General features: G+C 47.1%; 2 protein-coding genes across 3 annotated transcripts; one reads left to right on the top strand and one right to left on the bottom strand.

Moving 5' to 3' along the window:
* Positions 1 to 2,829: 2,829 nt before the first annotated feature.
* Positions 2,830 to 19,687, bottom strand: LOC134486059 (von Ebner gland protein 1-like). Of its 2 annotated transcripts, XM_087655084.1 has the most exons (6): positions 19,451 to 19,687; positions 4,990 to 5,123; positions 4,715 to 4,785; positions 4,151 to 4,261; positions 3,449 to 3,550; positions 2,830 to 3,133 (listed from the first exon to the last, which is right to left on the bottom strand). In XM_087655084.1, exons 2-6 carry the CDS (start codon positions 5,040 to 5,042, stop codon positions 3,123 to 3,125), a joined length of 348 nt encoding a protein of 115 aa, XP_087511210.1. In that variant the 5' UTR covers positions 5,043 to 5,123; positions 19,451 to 19,687; the 3' UTR covers positions 2,830 to 3,122. The 2 variants fall into 2 exon arrangements, with proteins under 2 accessions (XP_087511210.1, XP_087511211.1); XM_087655085.1 differs by lacking the exons at positions 4,715 to 4,785; positions 4,990 to 5,123 and having other exon boundaries at positions 19,451 to 19,679.
* Obp2bl1 (odorant binding protein 2B like 1) lies at positions 5,371 to 7,486 on the top strand. Its single transcript, XM_087655083.1, has 5 exons — positions 5,371 to 5,491; positions 5,693 to 5,763; positions 6,363 to 6,473; positions 7,066 to 7,167; positions 7,381 to 7,486. The coding sequence occupies exons 1-5, from the start codon at positions 5,424 to 5,426 to the stop codon at positions 7,404 to 7,406; spliced, it is 378 nt and encodes a 125-aa protein (XP_087511209.1). The 5' UTR covers positions 5,371 to 5,423; the 3' UTR covers positions 7,407 to 7,486.
* Positions 19,688 to 20,944: the final 1,257 nt, after the last annotated feature.

Raw genomic sequence — 20,944 nt, 5'->3', positions numbered from 1 at the left:
CAGATCTTCAGACTCCAAGGAGACTGAAATGGTTGAACTGCCAAGGAGAGCATTCACGCTCTCCTTGCAGACATGATGGTTACCCTTCCCCCAGTACAAACAAGCACATGGGTGAAGTCTGGAAATAAATCCAGAGCCTAGGCTAGAAAGTCAACAACACAGGTGAGATTGTGATGAAAACAGGCAGTAAATCTGCAGATACAAATGAATCACACAAAACACAGCACAAACCGTCACTGATAGCCTAGAAGACACATACATCCAGATACAAATAAAAGAAAACAAAACCACATAGGAATGGCAAGGGCTTGGCCGACTCTGACGCGATGAAGAGACTGAGAATACACAGAGGAAAAAGAAGGGACTGAGGTACAAATTGATGAGAAAAAAATTTGCACAACAGAATCGTAGCCCAACATTCTTCCAAGCTAGAGAAATCCCAGATATTCCATCACACGAGTTATTTAGGATCTCTCACACATGAGCAGAGAAGAAACATGCATCACACATTGTGTCTACAATACTATGTCAGCAGAGCACAGACACAACAGTGAAGGCTGCAAGAGGAAACAACAATACCAGTTCATGAGGGGAAGCCCATCAGAACAACATCACCCTTCTCTTCAGGACCCTCGATGTCCAGTGAAGCATGGGACAGGGTGTTTCTAACCCTTCAGTAACAGCCAATCAGGATCACCATAGCCAGTCGTGTTAGCCTTTAAAACGGATGGAGAAAGACAGGAACTCTGGGCTAAGCACCCACTAATGGAGTTCAGGAGCACTCAGCCAGTGTCCCCAGCAGATACTTTCAAGAATACTATGTAACAGAGAGAGAAGACAGGCAGGTTCATTCCCAAGAGCATAAGAAAGAATACTTTTCATAGGAAGGCTAGGCAAACCAGGAGAGCCAGGAAAAAATCCATTTGTGGTGTCCACTGGGGTAAACTAAAAAAACTTCCTGTGAAAGGTGGGTTTGTTGGTTTGTTGGTTTGTTTGTTTTGTTTGCTTTAAGGCAAGAAATCAGGCCTGGGGCAATGGCTCAGCACTCACAGGTCTACAGTGCTCTTGCAGATTCTGTTCCCAGCACCCATAGGAGACAGCTGACAAGTTCCTGCAACTCCTCCAGAACCATGGAATCCAGCACTCCCTTCCTGCCTCACAATCACCCACACATGTGCACTCATGACCACACCTAGACACACAACACACATAACTGAAAACACAAATCTTTTTAAAAGAAAGAAGAGTAACAACTTTGGAGAGGTCAGCAAATCTCTCTCAGTAGAAGCGTGACCTGTAAAGGTCTTAACTCTCCACCTGCAGGGTGAACGGACACGCACAGCCCGAGGATTTGCTGCTGCAGACACATCTCACTGACAAAGAAGCACATGGCTCCAGGGGAGAGGCAGACAGGCCGACGTGCATGTGGGAGTCAGAAGTGAGCAAGGAAGGGTTTCTACTTCCCCTGACACATTGTATCTCAACAAAGATTAGCGGGAAGAGATGCACAAGGCCACTACGTCTTAGTAAAGGGAACGGTGTGTGAGGAAGACGCAGTAATCAGTCAGAGAGCTGGCCAAGGTAAGAACAATGGCTGCTCTTGCAGAACACCCGGGTTTAGTTCCCAGGGCTCATGTGATGTCATGAATTCATCTGTAAGATAGTTTTGAGGATCCAATGTTCATCCTTTGTCTTGTTGGGGGCAATACATAAAACAGGCACACAAACTCTCATACACATAAAAAAAGTTTCAAAAGAAGACGCAAATACTTGTGCGCCAAATGTCATAAAACGAGCACAGAGGGGCAGATAGACCTGGATGTAGTATTGATAAGTGACTTCGATAGCCCATGTGGGACAAGCCATGTGAGGCAGTTGTCGGTCAGTTGGGGCTTGGGGATGTCCCTATATGATGGATACTGTGAGGCTATTGCTTGTCAATGTGACTACTAAAGCCAGGCTCCTGGTCAAGCCTGTGAGATACTTTTCTTGACTGAATGATTTGAAGTGAGAAGACCAAACCTAAGCCCAGATCTTTTAATGTGGGAAGATCCAGCTTAATCATGGGCCACCCATTCTGGTGTCTGCTGGTATAAGGACATGGAGGACGGAGGTTCATGCTCTTCACCTGCTTGCCCTCACTCTCATTGGGAAGTCCAACCCTCTCTCCCTTCTTCTTCTTCAGGATTCTTGCACATGCTGAAGACCAACAGAGACATCCAGCCTCACCCACACCGAACAACACTAGATTCTTGGATTTCCCACCAGGACACAGCCATTGATGCAACAGTTGTTCCTGGTTTTGGCTATGTAGGCTCATTTTATGATGTCTGCTTCCCTAGAGAACGCTGACTAAAATAGAGTTAGTGATGCTCTTCAGGGAATGGCTTTTGATGAAGCCCATGTCCGCACCCATGAGAGCTTTTAGGAAGCCGATGCAGACAAGGATGAGACAGAGGATGCTGAAGTGCTTCATTAGGTGGAAGGGAAGAGCGTCTGTGAAGGTGAGGAGAGCTCTCAGGATGTCTCAGAACTGAGTCAGCATTAGGCAGGACCAGCAAGTCTATCCCTGATGGGCAGCTGTGCCAAGGAGAATGGAGGGGAGTGGGAGACACTGGCCACTCTGCTTCTGTCATGAAGCCTGTGCAGTTATTGGTGGACAGCCACAGGCATGAGAGTTACTGTTTCTCACAGCAGTGACTTGTCAAGTGTCTGGATGTCCCTGGGTTGGGAGATGAGGGGATATAGCCATGCGGAGAGCAGAGTTCAGGGATTACACACATGATTGCTTCTTCATCGTTTTTTATTTTAGTTTTATTTATTTATTTTATGTATGTGAATGCACTGTAGTTGTCTTCAGGACAGAGGATGGGATCCCATTACAGATGGTTGTGAGCCACCATGTGGTTCCTGGGAATTGAACTCAGGACCTCTGGAAGAGCAGTCAGTGCTCTTAACTGCTGAGCCATCTCTCCAGACCCCCAGGGATCGCTTCTTGAGTAGATCATTTCTACATAAGTAGATGAGAAAGGATCTAAATATGGAACGTCCAACTCCAGAATACAGGATGATGGATTTTTGGTGGATTTCCATGAAAGTCATTTACTTTATTTACAGCCAAGTTAACAATGTTCTGTAGAAGACAAGAACAGGGCAGGGGTAAGAAGGAGCTCTTGGAGAAGGACTTGTCACATCTACAGCTCAGATCCTCCCAAAGCCAAAATTGGAAGCTGGGCTCTGGTGCTCTTATGAGGGGACAGTGAGGCTTTAGAGGAAGCAAGAAGACACACATTACACCGAGTGACACACAAAGTACCCAGAGGCATACAGGAGCATTCAGGATGTTTGGGAATGTGGAGACAAACACCCGACCAGGAGTGCTCTCAGGGAGAGTCAGAAGAGAAACTAGCTGGGGTAAAGGGAAGACATGGTCAGAGCCTGCTCTCACCCCTTCTCTCAGGGACAATGATGTATTCCAGTCTTAATCCCTTGCTCTTTACAAATTTCTTGAATTCCTCCATGGCCTCTGGGTTGTCCTTAGAGTCTCTCCCTGTGGGGAGAGGGCCAGGTGAGCAGGGCAGCAGTAATGCAGCGCTCTGCAGGGAACCAGGGACTGAGGCAGGAGCCCTGACCAGCACTGTGGATGCCAACCTGGAGAGTGAGGACAGGACAGAGGAGGACCCTGCAGGGGACATGCTGCTCTGGGATGAGGTCTCCCAGACACTGAGTGACCCCATCAGCCCTCTGTGACCCTTCAAGGGCTTTCTGGTTAAGGTCAGGGTCACTGCAATAGCTTTATGAGCTCTGGATCTCAGAAGCATGGGGCTGTGCCTAACCTGGGGGCATCTGACCAACAACTCAAGGCCTCTGTCAGGATATTCATTCGTCTTCATATTGACTGGCACATGGCTGAGATCTATAGAAATGTCATCTGCCAGCTCCAGAGGTGGCAACCTCTCCGGAATGCCCGTACTCCAAAGGTCACATGAGCTGTGTCCTCTCTGTTGATCCAGTTTCTACATTGGATCCTACCTACTGCCTGGGTAGCACTTAGAAGCTTCCCAGTCCCCAGTGTCCAGCATGGCTGTTCCTATTTTGATAGCTACTAGAAACAGAGACTGGGCAGGACCCTGGGTGTGTGTTTCCTTACCCACCAGTTTCGCCTTGCAATATCTCTTCCTGTGGCGCTTGCCTTCACAGAAGAAGATGCAGTGGTCCTTCACAGGGATCTTCACAATATAGATGACACTTGTACCCTTCACTGATGGTGAACAGAGAAATAGCTCTTAGCATTTCATTACTTGAAAAACCTTTGGAATGTTTTCAAAGAAATACTCGGGAACGCTTGTAGTTAATCACACAGGAGCCCCAGCCTGCCTAGCCCTGCTCTTTCTGGGATCTCTGTAACTAGAGAGAAGCAATCTCCTGGGACATTGCCAGGCCTTGCCAAATCCCAACAGAAGGTAAGGGCCGAGTTTCCCAGCAGACCTGAACACCTCTCTTGCCTGCTTTGCTGTTCTTACCAATCATTCCTTAGGGGTCAAGACCTAAACAGGAGTAGTCAGGGTTTGGTGGTGGTGTACCAGTCACCCGTGAACTCTGATGTCTCCTACATGGAATGGTAATGGAAAGCCAAAATGGGAGATGAGCAGTGCTGGCAGCCTCCATGCAGGAACTCGCCCCTGCAGGAGTCCCTGGTCGGCAGGACACTCACAGGCCGTGTACTTGAGAGGCTCATTCGTTTTTCTCAAGTGAACTTCTATGTTATAACAATATCCAGTAACCCTGCAAAACAGGAGCCATACTCAGTTCCCCTGGTTTATCAGCCCATCCCAGGCAACTCTAACATTTTATATCGGCCCTGTCCAAGACTTAGAGGATGGCATGGTACCATGCCCTCTCAAAGGCCCAGGCATTCAGTCACCCATTACCAAATAAGAATGGTAAAGACCACATAGATGGCAGCAGAAACCCAGGGGGTGCACTCACCAAATCTTTATTTTGACATACAAGTCCCCTCCATCCATGTTGGAAACCATCATAGGGAGAGTTCTCTTTGGGTTGTTCCCAACGGTAAGGTTTCTGTCAGATACTGTGGCCTTTGTGTACCACTTCCCAGAGAACTGCAGAAGACAGAGCCCAGAATACACCTCAGACCATTTCCTATTGTTCCCAGGATCTAGTGCCTGAGCCTGCAGCCAGGACAGTCCAGAGCCTCGGCTGTAGTTCTGATGAGATCTGACCCCACACATCCCCACACATGCCCACTGGAGGGAGAGCCCAAGCTTGAGTGCTCTGCACAGTGAAGGCACAGGATCTGTGCTTTCTATGTCTCTGCTCTTGGAAGTCAGAGGTAAGCTCAGAAGAAGACCTCTGTCCTAACTCTCACATGCTGTGAGACACACACAGATGGGAAGAGATTCATGAAAGTGTTCCCTATGACTGTGACAGCCCTGGAAGGAGGGGACTTAGAGGTCCAGATGACATTCCGGTGAGTGTCCCTACCAAGCCTATGCAGGTGTCTTTTTGGTCTTTTCCATTTTTATTTTGGTATAAGTGACTGGATGTCTTGCCTTAGACGGGCTTGGTGCCATGCCGTACTCTAAATTTTGGGGTTAACTTGATATAAATCTTCAGAGTTGCTGGTCAGGCTGATATGCTGGGTGTGCTGAGCATGGCTCCTGTTTTACAGGGGGAAGGGTCATTGTCATTTGAGACGAATTACAATGCACAAAACTGATGAGCCTGGCAAGTACACTACCTGTGAGTACCATGCAGCCCGGGGCTCCTGCAGGGGGTTTCCCATGGAGGCTGCCTGCCTTGGTTAGCTCCTCCTATGGCCACCCACTCATATTCCATGTACCAGACATTAGAGGTAATGGGTTAGATGCACCAGGTACTAACTGCTCTCCCATACTTATCCCTCAGGCCCTCCACTATAGCTCTTGACCCTTAAGCTCCTAGCATTGCTAAGAACAGGAGAGCAGGGAAGGGAGGGTCGGGCCTGGCACCAAGCTTAGCCCTTACCTTGCTTGGAATCCTAAACAGAATCTGCAATGTCCTGGAAGATGGCTTCTGTCCAGTTATGGCGACCCAGAAAGACTAGGGCTGGGCAGGCTGGGTCTTCTAAGCCATCAACCACAACAAGTGTTCCTGGATATTTCTTTGAAAATAGACCAAATGCTTTTCAAGAAATGAAATGATGGGGTTGGGGATTTAGCTCAGTGGTAGAGCGCTTGCCTAGGAAGCGCAAGGCCCTGGGTTCGGTCCCCAGCTCCAAAAAAAAAAAAAAAAAAAAAAGAACCAAAAAAAAGAAAAAGAAATGAAATGATAAGAGCTGTTAATTTCTCTGTTCACCTTAGTCAAAGGCAAGAAGACCTTCTATATTAAGGAGATTCCTGTAAAGGACCACTACATCTTCTACATTAAAGGCCAGCGCCATGGGAAATCATATCTGAAGGGGAAACTCGTGGGTGAGGAAACACTGAGGCCCCCTGTCCTGTCCACAGCCTCTGCTTCTAGTAGCTATCAGGGAGCAGCAGCCTTGTTGGGCACTGGGGACTGGGGAGACTCAACATGTTGCCCAGACAGTATGTACTACCCAAAGTGAAAAGTAGGCCAACTGGGAGAGGACCCAGCTTATGTGACCTTTGGAGGTCTGAGCACTCAGGAGGGGTTTCCACTCTGGAGCTGGCAAATGACATTTCTATGGCTCTCGGCCATGTGCCAGTCAATAAGAAGGTAAATAACCTGACAGACGGTTTGTTGGATATGTAGAACCCCTCTCCTGCCCCAGAGACAGCTCCATGCTTTTGAGCTCTGGGTCCCTTAAAGGTACAGGAGATGCCCTGAAAGCTTTGTAAAGGTCACAGAGGGCTGATGGGGACACTCAGTGTCTGGGAGACCTCATCCCAGAGCAGCATGTCCCCTGCAGGTCCTCCTCTGTCCTGTCCTCACTCTCCAGGTTGGCAGCCACAGTGCTGGTCAGGGCTCCTGCCTCAGTCCCTGGTTCCCCGCAGAGCGCTGCATTGCTGCTGCCCTGCTCACCTGGCCCTCTCCCCACAGGGAGAGACTCTAAGGACAACCCAGAGGCCATGGAGGAATTCAAGAAATTTGTAAAGAGCAAGGGATTCAGAGAAGAAAACATTACTGTCCCTGAGCTGTTGGGTGAGCTTTGATAATGTCACCCCCAAACCTAGTTTGTTTCACTTCTCTCCATGCCCCTGTATGCCTCTGGGTTCCTTGTCTGACTTTGTTTCACTCATAAGGGCATCAGAGCCCAGCTTCAAGTCTCTGCTTTGGGAGGGTCTGAGCTGCAGATGTGATGGGTCACTGTACTAAAGCTCCTCCTCACCCCTGCCCTGTCCTTCCTCTCTACAGATAAGTGTGTGCCTGGCAGTGACTAGGGTAAGTGGCCCTCTGGAAGGACCATGGCAAAGCCTAACTCCTTGGTTCTGTAGTGGGAGGGTCCCTGAGCTTCAATCCCCTCTCATCCCCTTGTGCAGAATAGTCTACTCAAGTAGTGACCCCCCCATGCAATCCCTGACCTCTGCTCTCCGTGTGGCTGTATCCCCGAATCGCCCAAACCCAGGGACATGCAGACACTTTACAGGTCACGGGTATAAGAAACAGAGTCTCTCTCATGCCTGTGACTGTCCACCAATAACTGCAAAGGCTTCAGGGTAGAAGCACAGTGGCCAGTGTCTCCCACTCCCCTCTGTTCTCCTTAGCACAGCTGCCCATCAGGGATAGAGTTGCTGATCCTGCCCTAATGCTGACTCAGTTCTGATACATCCTGGGAGCTCCCGAACTCCAGACGACTTTCCTCACCTTCATGGATGGACTTCCCTTCCACCTCGGCTTCACCCACCCCAGCACAGCTTCTCCTAATAAAGCACTTCAACATCCTTCTGTCTCAGTCTTGTCTGCAGGGGGTCTTGCATTAGCAAGCTTCTAAGAAATTGCTTGAGGGTCTAGGGAGGTGTTTGTGGGTCACAGAAGGTGATAAAGCAAGTTATGGAGGCTAGAGGGTGTGGAAAACCCTTGGTGGTGACCAGAAAGTGATTTAAGGTATTTAGGAGGAATGAAGAACGTGCGTCACAGGAAAGATATTTGGGGTTGGTAAACGCAAGTCTTTTAGTCAACTTAAAATGATTCTTATACGCTTCATGGAATCCTCTTGAATCCCCCTCCCACAGTAAATACTGTCAATCAACAGCATGTTTCCCTCTGCAACTGCCTGTCCCCAAGGGTGGGATCTAGTACACTTTAATTGGTTCTGGGACCTCACCCCAACCTGCCAAGGACATGGGCCGAAAAGTTTCCAATGTATACTCAAGAAAAAGTTGTTCCTAAACTCCTGAACATTACACATACACAGAGAGAGACACACAGACGACACACAGACACACAGACAAACACACACACACACGTGTGTATATTAACATACATGTCTGTTCCAGCATATATGAACATACATGTCTGTTCCAGCATCCTGTAGGTCTAGGTGTTCCCTCAGAACCTGCATCCAGGAAAGTTCCAAAGTAGTTACCTACAGAGCTCTGGTCAGCCTCACAGACTGCTTCAGATGGGCCTATACACTCCTAACCCAGATTGTCTCACAACCTGGACAGCAATGAAACAACCAGCTCTACCTGGACTTGGCCAATATTTCCAGCCTTCCTCCCCCATAATGACAGCCAAATGACAGGAGGAAGGCTTTTTCATATAAGATTATGTCACCCTTCTTCCTTTTTTAATCAACAAAAGGCTGGGATGCTGAGTTTCAGAACCTGGGACAGGGGGCCAAGGTGTGTATTTTACTTACCAAAACAGACCTGCACTCCCAGCATCCCTCAGTTCCTCCCTGGCATTCTCTGTCTCCAACTCTAAGCTTTCCAGCCCAGAAGCTGGGCTGTCCTTCCCCCAAAGGCCCTTTCCTATATAACCCAAACATTTTGATTTCTCTTGCTCTTTTTCGACTCCCATCTCTCTTTTTTTTCCCCAACTCTTCCTTGTACATTTCTTTTTTTTCCATCTCTCCTCATGTGCATGCTTTCTCTTTCTCTTCCCCATGTTGATATCCCTGGCCTCCTTCCTTGGAGCCATTTAACTTGCCTGCCTGAGAGCATCCTCCCAATAAACCCATGTTTCTATGTATTTGAATGTGGCTTGAATTGGTTCGTTTCACTTGGGGAGAAATAAGTTATCACTTATATGATTGCTGATTAACCACATACATCTAACTCACTGCTGATCTGGGACAGGAAGCTGTGTGAACAGTTCTGTCAGAGAGGATAGAGGAGGAAGAGGAAAAAGAGGAGGAGGAGGAGGAAGAAGAGGAAGAGGAGGAGGGAAAAAGAAGAGGAGGAGGAAAAGGCACACAGCAATCTGGTGTCACATAATGTTGTGTGACAAATCTTTTCCTGCAGGGAAGCAACTCACTCCAGTTTGGGATCTCATGACAGCCCAGAGCACAGATGCCACCAGCCGTCCTGATGAGTCAGAGTTGTATTGGGATCACTTACAAAGGATGGGTGAGGGGTTACTTATGGAAGCAGAAGTGATTCAAAGGCAACTGCATCACCAAGCCCACTCCAGCATGGGTGACAGCTCTGCCGGAGACTGATTCTACTGCTTTGATTCAACCAGGAATCTGTGTGCCCAAATGCTAAAGATCCTTGTCCCCTATTGATTTTTGATCAATCAATGAAGATGCCAATGGCCAATGGCTGCACATAGGATTAGATACTTAGGGTTGTGCCAGTGGGGACACAGAGAGGAATGGGAGACTCACCATGACTCGGAGTAGATTGAGGGGATACAAGAGCAACAGGAAACAAAGCCAACTAGTGGCCACTTCCCCAATTGGCCCTGGGTAGCAGGGAAATGTTTAGGATTGCTCAGCCTTTGTGGTAGCCAAGGCATTTTAAAAATAAGCTAATGTGTGTATCTTTCATTCATAGATGTAAAGATAGCTTCTGGGAGAGTGCATGCATGTAATCTGCAATGAGCTTCCACTATAGATGGCATGCAAGGTAGTGGGCAAGTACACACTATTAAAATAATTTAGATATTCCCAAATAAGAGAGAGACTACACATGCACCAGGAGGAGAAGAGATTTGGTTTCTCAGCCAGCAAAGCTGCATCTAGAGTCACACGGTTTCTGCACAAACATTGAAACTAGAACAAAGGAACACAGCCGCTGGCAGTGACAGGTGTTTATCCTGGTCCCTCTGCCAGGAGGAAGACAGCAAGAAACAAAGAATAAAAGCTGCCTTCCTGTAGCAACCAGATAAATAAAGGATAGAGATTTACAATGTGATTTCATTGTTTTTAAGGATAGAAAGGAATACACAGATTTTGCCCAAATTATTTGAGGATTTCTTCCCTCAGTTCAAAACTGATACAAAGAGCCTAAGCTGAGAGGCTGGGAGCCCCTGCTGTGCAAAGAGCCTGGCTGAGTGCTCTGAAAAAGAAAATGAGAGGCAGACAGCCATTTTGTAGGCACAGCAGACATGCTGCACAGAAGGGAGAAGGTTGGGAGAATGAATGAGCAAATAATTTAAAGATATTTAAAAGTCTTACCAAGGCAAATTCCCAGAATCTTTGAATGCTGTCTACAGTGGATTTCTGGGATGACAAAAATTAGAGCCTAGAAATAGGCTTATACAGTAAGTAGAAGGGAATTTAATTAAAATTAAATACATAGTTGAATAAATAAGCTGAGGTTTTGATCTCAAATTATAGAACAAAGAGCAGGGGTAGGTAGAAAAAACTTGCCTCAGACAGATAACGGAAACTTATGTTAATTCAAGGTGTATAAAAAGGAAGGGGCATACTACAATATGCACCCACAGAGATATTAATCTCCATAGCAGGGGCATTTAGGTATACATTAATGTGTAAAATATCGAGGCTTTTGAACTTACATTATAGGGTGAAAATCAGGAGGTGGTGAAGAAGCACTGTCTCAACAGCTAATACTTGCCTAGACTGCCCTAATTGCTTTGAGTTGTTTGAATTATCAAAATGCATATGGTTACAAGTTTGCATTAAACCCTCTGGGGAGGCCAAGCGACACCTTTGGTGATTCCCATTTACTGGACCAAGCACATGCTATTTTTGGGGAGAGTTTCTGTATTTGTGTTGACAGGAGAGGAGGAAAGTCTTTTCAGAGTGATATGGATGAGATATGACAGGGGAAGACCATCTGAGGATCTCGAAAAATTAGAGAAAAACCAAACAAGGCAGGTAAATTGATTTGCTGATTTCTCTACTTGGGAACAGCCCAGAAACTGGCTTAGACATAAAAATGTCTCTAGCCAAAACTTCCCCTAAATTAAGTCATGAATCTTGTTGGTTATGGAACCCTCAAGACTCATCATGACACCCTTCACATAAATGAAGATGTATTACAATTGGTTATTGATGAATTGACTCATAAAATGGTCTGTAGTCTTTCACCTGCCCAAACAAGGAGCAATATTTCATCCTTAACTGATCTGTGCACCCTGTACAATCCATATGAAAATCTTAATGGCACTAAACTTTTGGTTGTGAGATTCATGTATTACAGAATGTACAGCTTTGACAAGATTCATCCTCAGAGATGCTGAACTGACTTGTTGTTCCAGCCCCCTGCTTCCTGAGGCTGTTTCAAGTGACTTGCTTCCAGAACAGCCTTAGGAATTGCTACTGATACCAGATGATCTTGCCTCGTCCAACCTTTCAGACAGATTCAGTCAGATCTCCAGTCAAGCCCTGAGCCTTCTAAGCATGCAAAGACTGGATAACAGATGCTAGCGCTAGCTTTCTTAAGTCTAACCAAATTTCTAACTTCCCACCCCTCCCCATCCCTTTAAAGTACTTCTCTTTGTTCCTATTCAGCAAGTAGAAGCTATGGAGAGTTGTCAGGCAGATTCCTTCGGTTTGGGTATCTGGTTATGGTTATTTTACAAGTTATAGATTGGTTGTCATTTTAAGGGATAATTTAGGAATGGTCATGATTTTGAACAGAGAGGAAAAAGATGGGATGGATTACTAAATTTATTCTTGAAAAAGGCACTATGAAACCATAATCTTACATTGGTAAAAATCTTTGTAATTGATGTAAAATTGAAGTATAATTTCTTACATTGGTACAGATAGAGACTTTATATATTGATATAGAATTAAGTTTTTCGTTGGTATAAATTTGGATATTGATACACAATTTGAAATTAATACTGTTACTCTTTAGATAGGCGTTGTGCCCCTGCAACTCATTTGAGAACACAAGACTTTGACCCAGTCCTTTTATAGCTGTTATTACCAACTGCTTAGAATGATTAAGTAATGCAAATTAAGGGCCAGATACTATTCCTATGGTTAGTTTAGATGTTAATTTAATTATACTAAAGTGATTTCAATGTACTCAAATAGAAATGGCTAAGAGTAGCTGCTATGTTTTATAAAAAAGAAAAAGAAGCCAGGGAAGTGCTAACAGCAGCCAAGGTTTTTCAGTTCAAATATGCTTTACATAGATAGGTAGTCTTCAAAACGTCAGAAGTCTACAGAATGCGACATTTAACGTTATTCCAGTATTAAGGCTGATTTGACAATGTCACGTCTACTCCTGACAGCTTCCCCGTTCTCCTTTGAAGAAGAATTGAGCATCTTTACCTCCTCGTGAGGATGTTTATGATGGCAAGGTAGCCATGGGGCTGAAATTGTGTATTTTACCTGCAGAGAAAATACTGTCCAAAACACAAACAGATGTAAGAGAGTCTGCCAAAACAGATATGATGAACTGGATGTTAATTATATACCAGACTCTGTGGCTTATATAATTGTGATGGTTATATTCAATTTATGTCTCAGAGAAGAGTGTATTATTATTATTATTATTATTATTATTATTATTATTATTATTATTACTACTATTATTAAATTTGGCCAGAAAAGGTGAGGTTTTGGAGATTGGTACCAATGCTTTGATTCAGTTGGGAACTTGCATGCCCAAATGCTAAAAGGTCCTTGTCCCCAAATAGTTTTTGATCAACCAATAAGGATGCCAACGGCCAATGGCCCACACGGGTTGGGACACAGAATTGTGTAGGCAAAAACACAGAGAGGAACAGGAGAATCACCATATCTCAGGGTATAAGGGTGGGATGCAGGACCAGCAGGAAATGAGCCATGTGAGATTTCAGGTAAATGGACATGGGCCACTTCCTATGGAATGGGAATGACTTAACAGGGAATGATTTAGGAGTGCCCAGCCTTTGAGGTAGTGAAGGCTTTTAAAAAATAAGTTAAGGTGTGTGTCTTTAATTCACAGCTCCAAAGATAGCTGTGGCTATGGTGGGTACGTGGGTATGATGCACCAGGAGCACAAAGCAGTGTGGCCAAACTCCCACCATGCAGCTTGCACAAGCAGGGAACCTGAAGCTTCTGCACAGTCTGCAGAGCTCAACAGAGGATGTTCCTTTCAAGTGACACTGGTCTAAACCTCTCCCAGCTGTGGACTTTGAGATCACCAGGCAACGATCACCAACAAAATTTAAACTTAAATGATGAATGCACAATTTTATGTTATTTATAGCAACAATTGTTGCAAGAGGTAGCTTCTAAAGACACTCTGAGAGCTCTTTCGAAGGGGGAAGACAGACGAGTTCTTGAAGACACAAACTCCAACGTTACCAATTTGGGGGATTTTTCTCCTGCATGAGGCATCATCAGGTTTGCTAGTTTGTTTTCAGAGCACAGTGCAGTGATGAGAGATTACAGCAGCAGACTGAGGGTCTGGTGAAAATTTTAATAAAAGCTTCACAATGCAGGGAGACGAGCAAGGTGGCCCTGGATGGTCTCCTCTGTAGATTGCTGTCAATCCTATCCTGTTCTTTTTTACTTAGATGAAACTCAGTTTGAAATGGAGCCAGTGTTTCCACATCACAGACTCAGCACTGCTGGATTCTGCTTCTTCCAGCACCTGATTTCCTGTCAGTTTTCTTTGCAACTTGTCTTGTCTGAGGAGGACTCTCAGCTTTTGTTGGTTACTCAGGGACAAAGGGGCTGCAAGAATCTGCTACATTTCAGGGACTTCCTGAACCTATTTGAGGTAGTGAGGTATTTTGAGCAGTTTTACTTTTCTGTTTAAAGAGTTTTCCTGCAGGATGGAATGTTCCAGTCTCAGAGAAAACAGTCACACAGCCTATAGGCCTTTTATAGCCCAGCTCTTTAGCTCAGGAGGATTGGAAATTATCCTGAGGAAGAAGCCCCAGCCCTGAGAGGGGCTCTGCGTTCCACACCTGCCTGGCTGTGCTTCCACTCCCTGTACTCTGGGCCTCGCCATTCCAGAAGTCTGACATTCCTGCTAGCAATAGAGACCTCATCCCTCTTCACGGAGCTGCTGAGATGGCCCTGAGGCTTCCTCTGTCAGGTAGGAGAGGCCACTCCATGCAACTCTGCAGGAGCTTGCTCTGTCATCCTGCATCCTGGGATCACCGTGCTGGGGATGTGGTGTGAGGACAGTTAAAGCTCCCAGAAGTCCTCTTGTTACACTGAGGGAGTGGGCAGCACCACCTTAAGGAATCTCACGGCTTCCACCCACAACTGCTCAGGTGACTTGGAGCTCCTGGAGTTTGTGTCCTCTGATCATTCTGTCTACTTTTGTGGAGCAATTTATAACATCAGCCATTCTTGCCTCCAGGGAGAACCTGGAGCAGCACAGAGGTCATCTCTCTCTTACGGGGGAAATCATCCTCTCTTTGCTGTCCCCTTTCCTCCCTCTCCTCATACCCCCTCTTTTCCACCCACACACTTCTTCACACCGTCTTCCTCTCTTCATGCCCTTCCCCTATTTTCTGGTACCTTCCTCTCCTTCTCCCTCTCCCAGTTTTTCCCATCAAGGATACCAGCTTGTGAGCAACTTCTTTGCCTGGAGAGCTCCAGGAAACTCCAAACTGCTGGAAAGTTAAAGATGGCTGCATAATACGACCTGACACCAAGAACTGAAAGACACTGGGACAGTCTTGGTTGTCACAGCTCAGACAGGGTTTGACATTCAGAGAGCCAGCCTCACAGTGGCCTGCATTTTTGTGTCCACCTATGCTCTGTGTGTGGAGACCTAAGTTCAAGGTGATGGGGTCAGGGCTGGGGCTTTTCAGAGGTGCAGGCCTCCTAGTGTAACTGACACTTGGAAGTGAGCAGAGGGGACCAGGGTTCTTCCCTTCTACCATGCAAGGACACAGTGGCTCACAGCCATCGGAGACCCAGGAAGTGGTCCCCGGGCAAACACCACACCTGCCAGCTCCTTCACCTTGGGCTCCCCCAGCTCTGAAACTGTGAAATCAATTTCTGTTAATGAGCCACACCGCCTTTGTTCGTCTGTTCTCAGAGCCAAGTCAAACTCTGAGGTGCCCCTCCCAGAGTGCCGGCTGGATGCCCTCAGCCAGGAGCTCACAGGGCACAAGAGCAGGAACAAAACTGACTGGAACTAATTACTAATGGGCAACATGGAAATCGTTGACCAATGGCTGAGCAGCAACGACTGCAATTCTCTAGCATGGTGAAGACCTAACTGAGAGACCTGCAGTTACAGAAGGCTGACAGGTGACTTCATGGGCCCTGGGGGACGAGAAGAGTCAGGGTAAGGAAAAGTCTCTGTAGAGAGCTGCTCTTACAGAGAAAGAGGGGACAGGTCAGACACTCACCAAGGCAGTCATAGGACAGATGGGGACATGTAGGAACAGAGGACAGCATGTACCCGAAGGCAGAGAGCTGAAGGAACGCTAGCCAGCCCGCACCTGGCCAGTGAGTGTGACTCAGGCAGGCCTGGCCCTCTCCCCCATTCCCTCTGCCCTGCTAAAAGCCATTGGATTACAGCCCTACAGCTGGACACCAAGGCCCATTCCCTAATTTGTCCACCTCCTCCTCCTCCTGAGGCTGACCACCAAGGTCCAGCTGTCAATCAAAGCCCCCTCTGGCTGCCCTAGTAAACATCTAAATAAAATCACCTCATCCTGACATCCAGTTTCCCACTTTACCTTTATAAATCACCACTTGAGACACATCTGTCCTCTCTGTATCAAGAGGCAGCCTTTTGTCATCTCCCTCCATGTGCCCCCATATTCTCCTACTGCCCTGGGACAGGCATCCCTCCTCCTCTCCCTTGTTCTTTTCCCTGCTTCTCTCTCCTCTAGCTCCTGGCTTTGTTTCTTATTCGCTGTCCTTGGCCCATTGGGCAAATAATTCCCTCTGTGCTGAGAAGTTGGCTTGCGGTGTCCTTATACAAGAGCCAGCCAAGCTCCAGCATGGTAGCTACTTATGGGGAGGGGTCAGAGCCTCAGGCAGAGGTCAGCATGGTGGTCTTGTGTAGAGCCTGGTGGTCCTTCCCATAGGCCAAGCTCCCACCTCACACATGCCTCAAATGCAGCTGCTCTTCTTGTTAGGAACAGTCACTCTCCTGGCCAGGTGGTCCAGATGTGGAGAACAGTGTTGTTGTGGCCTGCAGCTCCAGGTTGAGAGCCTGGGAGGCAGCCGTGGAGAGTAGGGGGCTGGTATTGAGAGCCCAAAGGGTCGCAGTGGCAGGAAGCTGGGCTCCGCAGGCACTGCATGGGGGAAGGGACTCCACCCTTGTGGCCTGCAGCTGACCTTATCAACTTGGAGGTCTCTGCAGTTTGGTAGCAGTGAACTTGGGCCAGCAGCCGTAGCAATACTTACTTTTAAGTGTCTCCCACTGTGGGGTCTGAGGACCCTGAAGCTGCAGTGGTCTACCCCACATCCCTGTCACAGACTCCACTTTAACAGGCCTTGAACGTAGGAAGACGGGTCCCCACGCAGGACAAGAGTATGATCCCTCTCTTCTTCTCTTCAGTACAGAGCTCAAAGTCTTAGCCCAAGCAAAATGACCGCAAAGGCAGTGAAAGGTCAAGTTTATGGTTATGGGCACATTAACTTACTTTCTATTTACCAAGATTTAATAACAATAACAAACATGCCACAACAGTGTGAAGATGATCCAAGTCACGTCAACACCAACACCAGCTCCAAAACCAATGTCAACACCAACAACAACAACAAAGGAAGAAAGAAAGAAAGAAAGAAAGAAAGAAAGAAAGAAAGAAAGAAAGAAGGAAAGAAAGAAAGAAAGGAAGGAAGGAAGGAAGGAAGGAAGGAAGGAAGAAAGGAAGAAAGAAAGAAAGAGAGAAAAAATCGAAATATACTGAGGAATAAACCTAAGGAAGTACGTGTTCAGATTAAATTCCTATAGAACCTGAAAAGCACAAAGGAATTTTGGGAGCACGAATAGCAGAATGCACACCTTATTCCCAGATTGGGAGACTCGATTTTGTGAACACGGCAATGCTACTAAAATCAAGCTTCAGCTTCAGTGAAAATTTCTTCAATGGCCTTCACAGAAATAGAAGATAATCCTGCTGTTCATACAGAGCAGAGAAGGTCGAGACCTGGAAGCGTTTTAACACCTAGTTTTAAAGTACAGTACAGGGCTGCAGTCACTAACCGGTATGACACTGAATGAGTCAGTGTGACAGGATACAGGACACAGACACAAGTCAGCTGGGTGACTCAGGATAGACAGAGACAAGACTTCGTGGATAGGGCTGGAATTACACGGAAATAATCCCAAGACAACAAGAGCTGTGTGAAATGGAAATTCTTCTTCCTGCACAGCCAAGCAAGCAATCAGCAGTGAAAGGCGCCACAGAGGGCACGAAGCCTTTGCCACAGGACAGCCAGCAGGGGAACGACATATAGAATACATAAATTACTTAAAATATTTAACACCATGTTGTCTTTCTGGGTCTAGGATCCCAAAGTCAAGATGATCTTTTCTAGTCCAGTCCATTTGCTTAAAATTTTCATGATGAATAGCTGAGTAGTAAATGAAAATGAATCACATAGTCTTTATCCGTTCTTCAGTTGAGGAATTCTATGTTTCCAATGTCTGGCTATTACGAATAAAGCTGCTTTGAACATAGTTGAGCAAGTGTCTTTGTGAGATGGTATAGCATCTTTTGGGCATACGCCTAGGAATGGTATAGCTGGGCCTTGAGCCTTAACTATTTCCAGTTTTCTGAGAAACTGTCAAATTGATGTCCAAAGTGGTGGTACAACTTTGCATTCCCAGCCACAGAACCTTCAACCCACCATTTTCTCTGCTTAAGGAGGTGCAAGGCTAAATAGGGAGCAGAAAATGAGGGAATGGCTAAACGATAACGGGCCCACCCTGTCTCCCATGCCAGGAAAGCCTACCTCTGGCACTATTAATGATATCGTGTTCTGCTTGCAGACAGAAGCCTAGCATAACTCTCATCCGAGATTCACTCAGCAGCTGATGGAAACAGATGCAGAGACTTACAGCCAAACATCAGGCAGAACTCAGGGAATTTTATGGAAGGGGAGAAAGGATTGAAAGACTCAGAGAGGACAAGGATACCACCTGAAAACTTACAAAATCAACTAAGTAGGCACATAAGGGCTCACAGAGAACCACCGACCAGACAGCACCCATGGAATGGACCTAGATCCCCTGCACACATGTAACATATATGTGGCTTGGTCCTCATGTGCGCCCATGAACAGCAGGAGCTGTTAACGGCTGTCTCTGACTCTGTTGTCTGCCTTTGGATTCCTTTCTCCTAACTGGACAGTCTTATCTAGCCTCAGTAGAAGATGTACCCAGTCCTACAAATTGATATGCCAAAATGGTTTGATATCCGTGGGACATCTCCCCTTTTCTGAGGAGAAAAGGACGAGGGCATAGGGAACAGGAATGGGGAGTGAGGTCATGGGAGGAGAAGAGAGAGGAGAAGCTCCATTTGGGGTACAAAGTAAATAAATAAGTTAATTAATGGAAAAAATAATACTAAACCATGCATCCAACCAATATGAGCAGGTGAACTGAAGAGTTAGCTTCCAATATGGCAGAGTAAACCCTGAAGGCATCAGTGAGGAGGCTCCCTCTGTGAACTCAAGGGGGTTCATCTCAAACACAGGGACTTGACCTTCTGCTGCTCTGTCATCTGAGGGTCCACGGACAGGACATTTGCAGAGCTGGGGCTGCTCTGGTACACCTGAGGTCCGTGTGATTCGTTTCCTGCCATCTTGTGTCCTGATGTGGGAAGGAGAACCAGGCTCCATCACAGCCGGTCCTGAGCCACCCCTCTGCTCCTATTGAATGAACTCCATGCCTCTGGAGTCCACAGTCTCCTTCTCATTAGCTTTGAGGACCCTCATGCTCTCAACAGAGCCAGGTCTCATTCCCTACAGACAAATGCACACAAGAGACACCATGAGTCCACCTGCCAGCCTGTGTTCTGAGTTCAGTGAAGGTTGCCCTGGCCGCCCTGGCTGCCCTGGCTTCTGGCTTTAGCCCAGCTTCCCTCCCAATGGGAACTCTGCCTTCCACCCTCCACTCTAGAGCTCCTGGACTTAGCCACCTGCCTGAGACACAGAAGGTCATCTCTGGAGAGGGTTTCACTTCCTGCGGGGCTGTCCATACGCCATGGCCCTGGAGACAGGTGCTGGTCCCACAATGGCATCTTTGTGCTCTCTGGAGCAAAGGTGGACAGGCTCAAGTATCCATAAACAATATCAGTGAGGACTCTGACAAGCGCTGGGCTGTGCGGAGGAGCTGGCGTGGCCCGGCCTTGATGTGAGAATGGAAGTCACTGAGCAGGAAACCTGAGGAGCTGGGTGTGAGCGAGTGGGGCGGCGCTCTGTGGGAGAGATCAGGAAGCAGGTTAGCAGCTCCGCATCATGGGCGAGGTCTCTGTACCTGTCAGGTTGTCCTTCATACGATGCCTGGATCGTTCCTGTACGCATGTCCCCACAGAGGCACATGTGTCTCAGTCCTTGGACAGGAGAACAACAGTGAGCCAGGGGTTCACTTGGCTGGAAACCATGGATTTCTCCGGATGTCTCTGTTGGTCACTTCTCCTGCCTGTGTCTCAGCAGCTGCATTTCCCCAGTGTCGTCGGTGATGTTCCTATGCATGCCGGAACTCAATGGCAGCAGACAGAGCCCATGCAGTTGTGAATGGACTGGATTTGTCTCCTCAGGTGTCTGTGCAGGTGTGGGTTGTTGCTGCAAGTGCTGATGGGTGACATTAGAGTTCCGTGTGACTGCAGTTGACACTGCCTAACAGGCTGAGGGACTAGTGGCTTCCCAGACCAGTGCCTGTGTCTCCTTTTGTGTTTCTCTGTTACACAGTCTTGAAAAACAGGTGTGAGGTTAATAAACTCACTGTCCTCTGTGGATCTCAAGTGTGGTCCTGTTTTGGGAGGCTGCAGAATGAGGCTGAGGCTGGTAGCAGTTAGTGCCTCCTTCAACTTTACCTCATTATGGCCCCTCGCCCCTTCTGTCTGTTACCTTGAGACCATAGATGGCCACCTCCTCCACTGAACCTTCTCTGCCATGAGGCTCTGACTCACCACAGGCCCACAGCCATGAGACCAATCGGTCATGGGAAGAGCTTCTGAAACCTGGAGCCAAAATAAATCCTCCCTCCCTCACTTTGTTCTGTGTTGTGTTTAACCCAGTGATGGAAATCTGGCTAACACAGCCTCAGTCTGCAGGGATGGAAACTGAGAGGATAATGGGTCTGGGCTTCTGCTTCCCCCTTGAGATAACATACAATGCCCCACCCTGATGCTGAGGGAGGGACAAATCCCAGTTGCTCACAATGCTATCCATTTCATTAAAGTACCTGTTATCAAATCAACCTAGTTTCTGACATCATTACAAAAGCAAGTCTGCATCGTTCCTTCCCGTGGCACTGGGTCAACGGCCAAGCACAGGCAGGTCAGCAGGCAGACCCTGAGCTTGGGTGTTCCTGTCAAAGTCAGCTCTGACAGGATTACAGGCCTCAATTTCCTGTTGATCTCAAAGGAATGAAGGGAAAACAGAGAAAGCATTGTCATGACCTGGGTGGCAAGG

Source organism: Rattus norvegicus, chromosome 3, assembly GCF_021556685.1.
Source record: "Rattus norvegicus strain SHRSP/BbbUtx chromosome 3, alternate assembly SHRSP_T2T, whole genome shotgun sequence".
NCBI lineage: Eukaryota > Metazoa > Chordata > Mammalia > Rodentia > Muridae > Rattus > Rattus norvegicus.
This window is presented reverse-complemented; position numbering and strand designations above follow the sequence as displayed.

Excerpts from the sequence above, each read along its gene's own strand:
- LOC134486059 (XM_087655084.1), bottom strand. The coding sequence starts at position 5,042 with ATGATGGTTTCCAACATGGATGGAGGGGACTTGTATGTCAAAATAAAG. Across the intron at positions 4,786-4,989 it reads TATGTCAAAATAAAGATTTG|GGTTACTGGATATTGTTATA; the intron begins GTGAGTGCACCC and ends CCTGTTTTGCAG. Across the intron at positions 4,262-4,714 it reads GCCTCTCAAGTACACGGCCT|TGAAGGGTACAAGTGTCATC; the intron begins GTGAGTGTCCTG and ends GTTCACCATCAG.
- Obp2bl1 (XM_087655083.1), top strand. The coding sequence starts at position 5,424 with ATGAAAGTGTTCCCTATGACTGTGACAGCCCTGGAAGGAGGGGACTTA. Across the intron at positions 5,492-5,692 it reads GAGGTCCAGATGACATTCCG|GGGGAAGGGTCATTGTCATT; the intron begins GTGAGTGTCCCT and ends CCTGTTTTACAG. Across the intron at positions 7,168-7,380 it reads TACTGTCCCTGAGCTGTTGG|ATAAGTGTGTGCCTGGCAGT; the intron begins GTGAGCTTTGAT and ends TCCTCTCTACAG.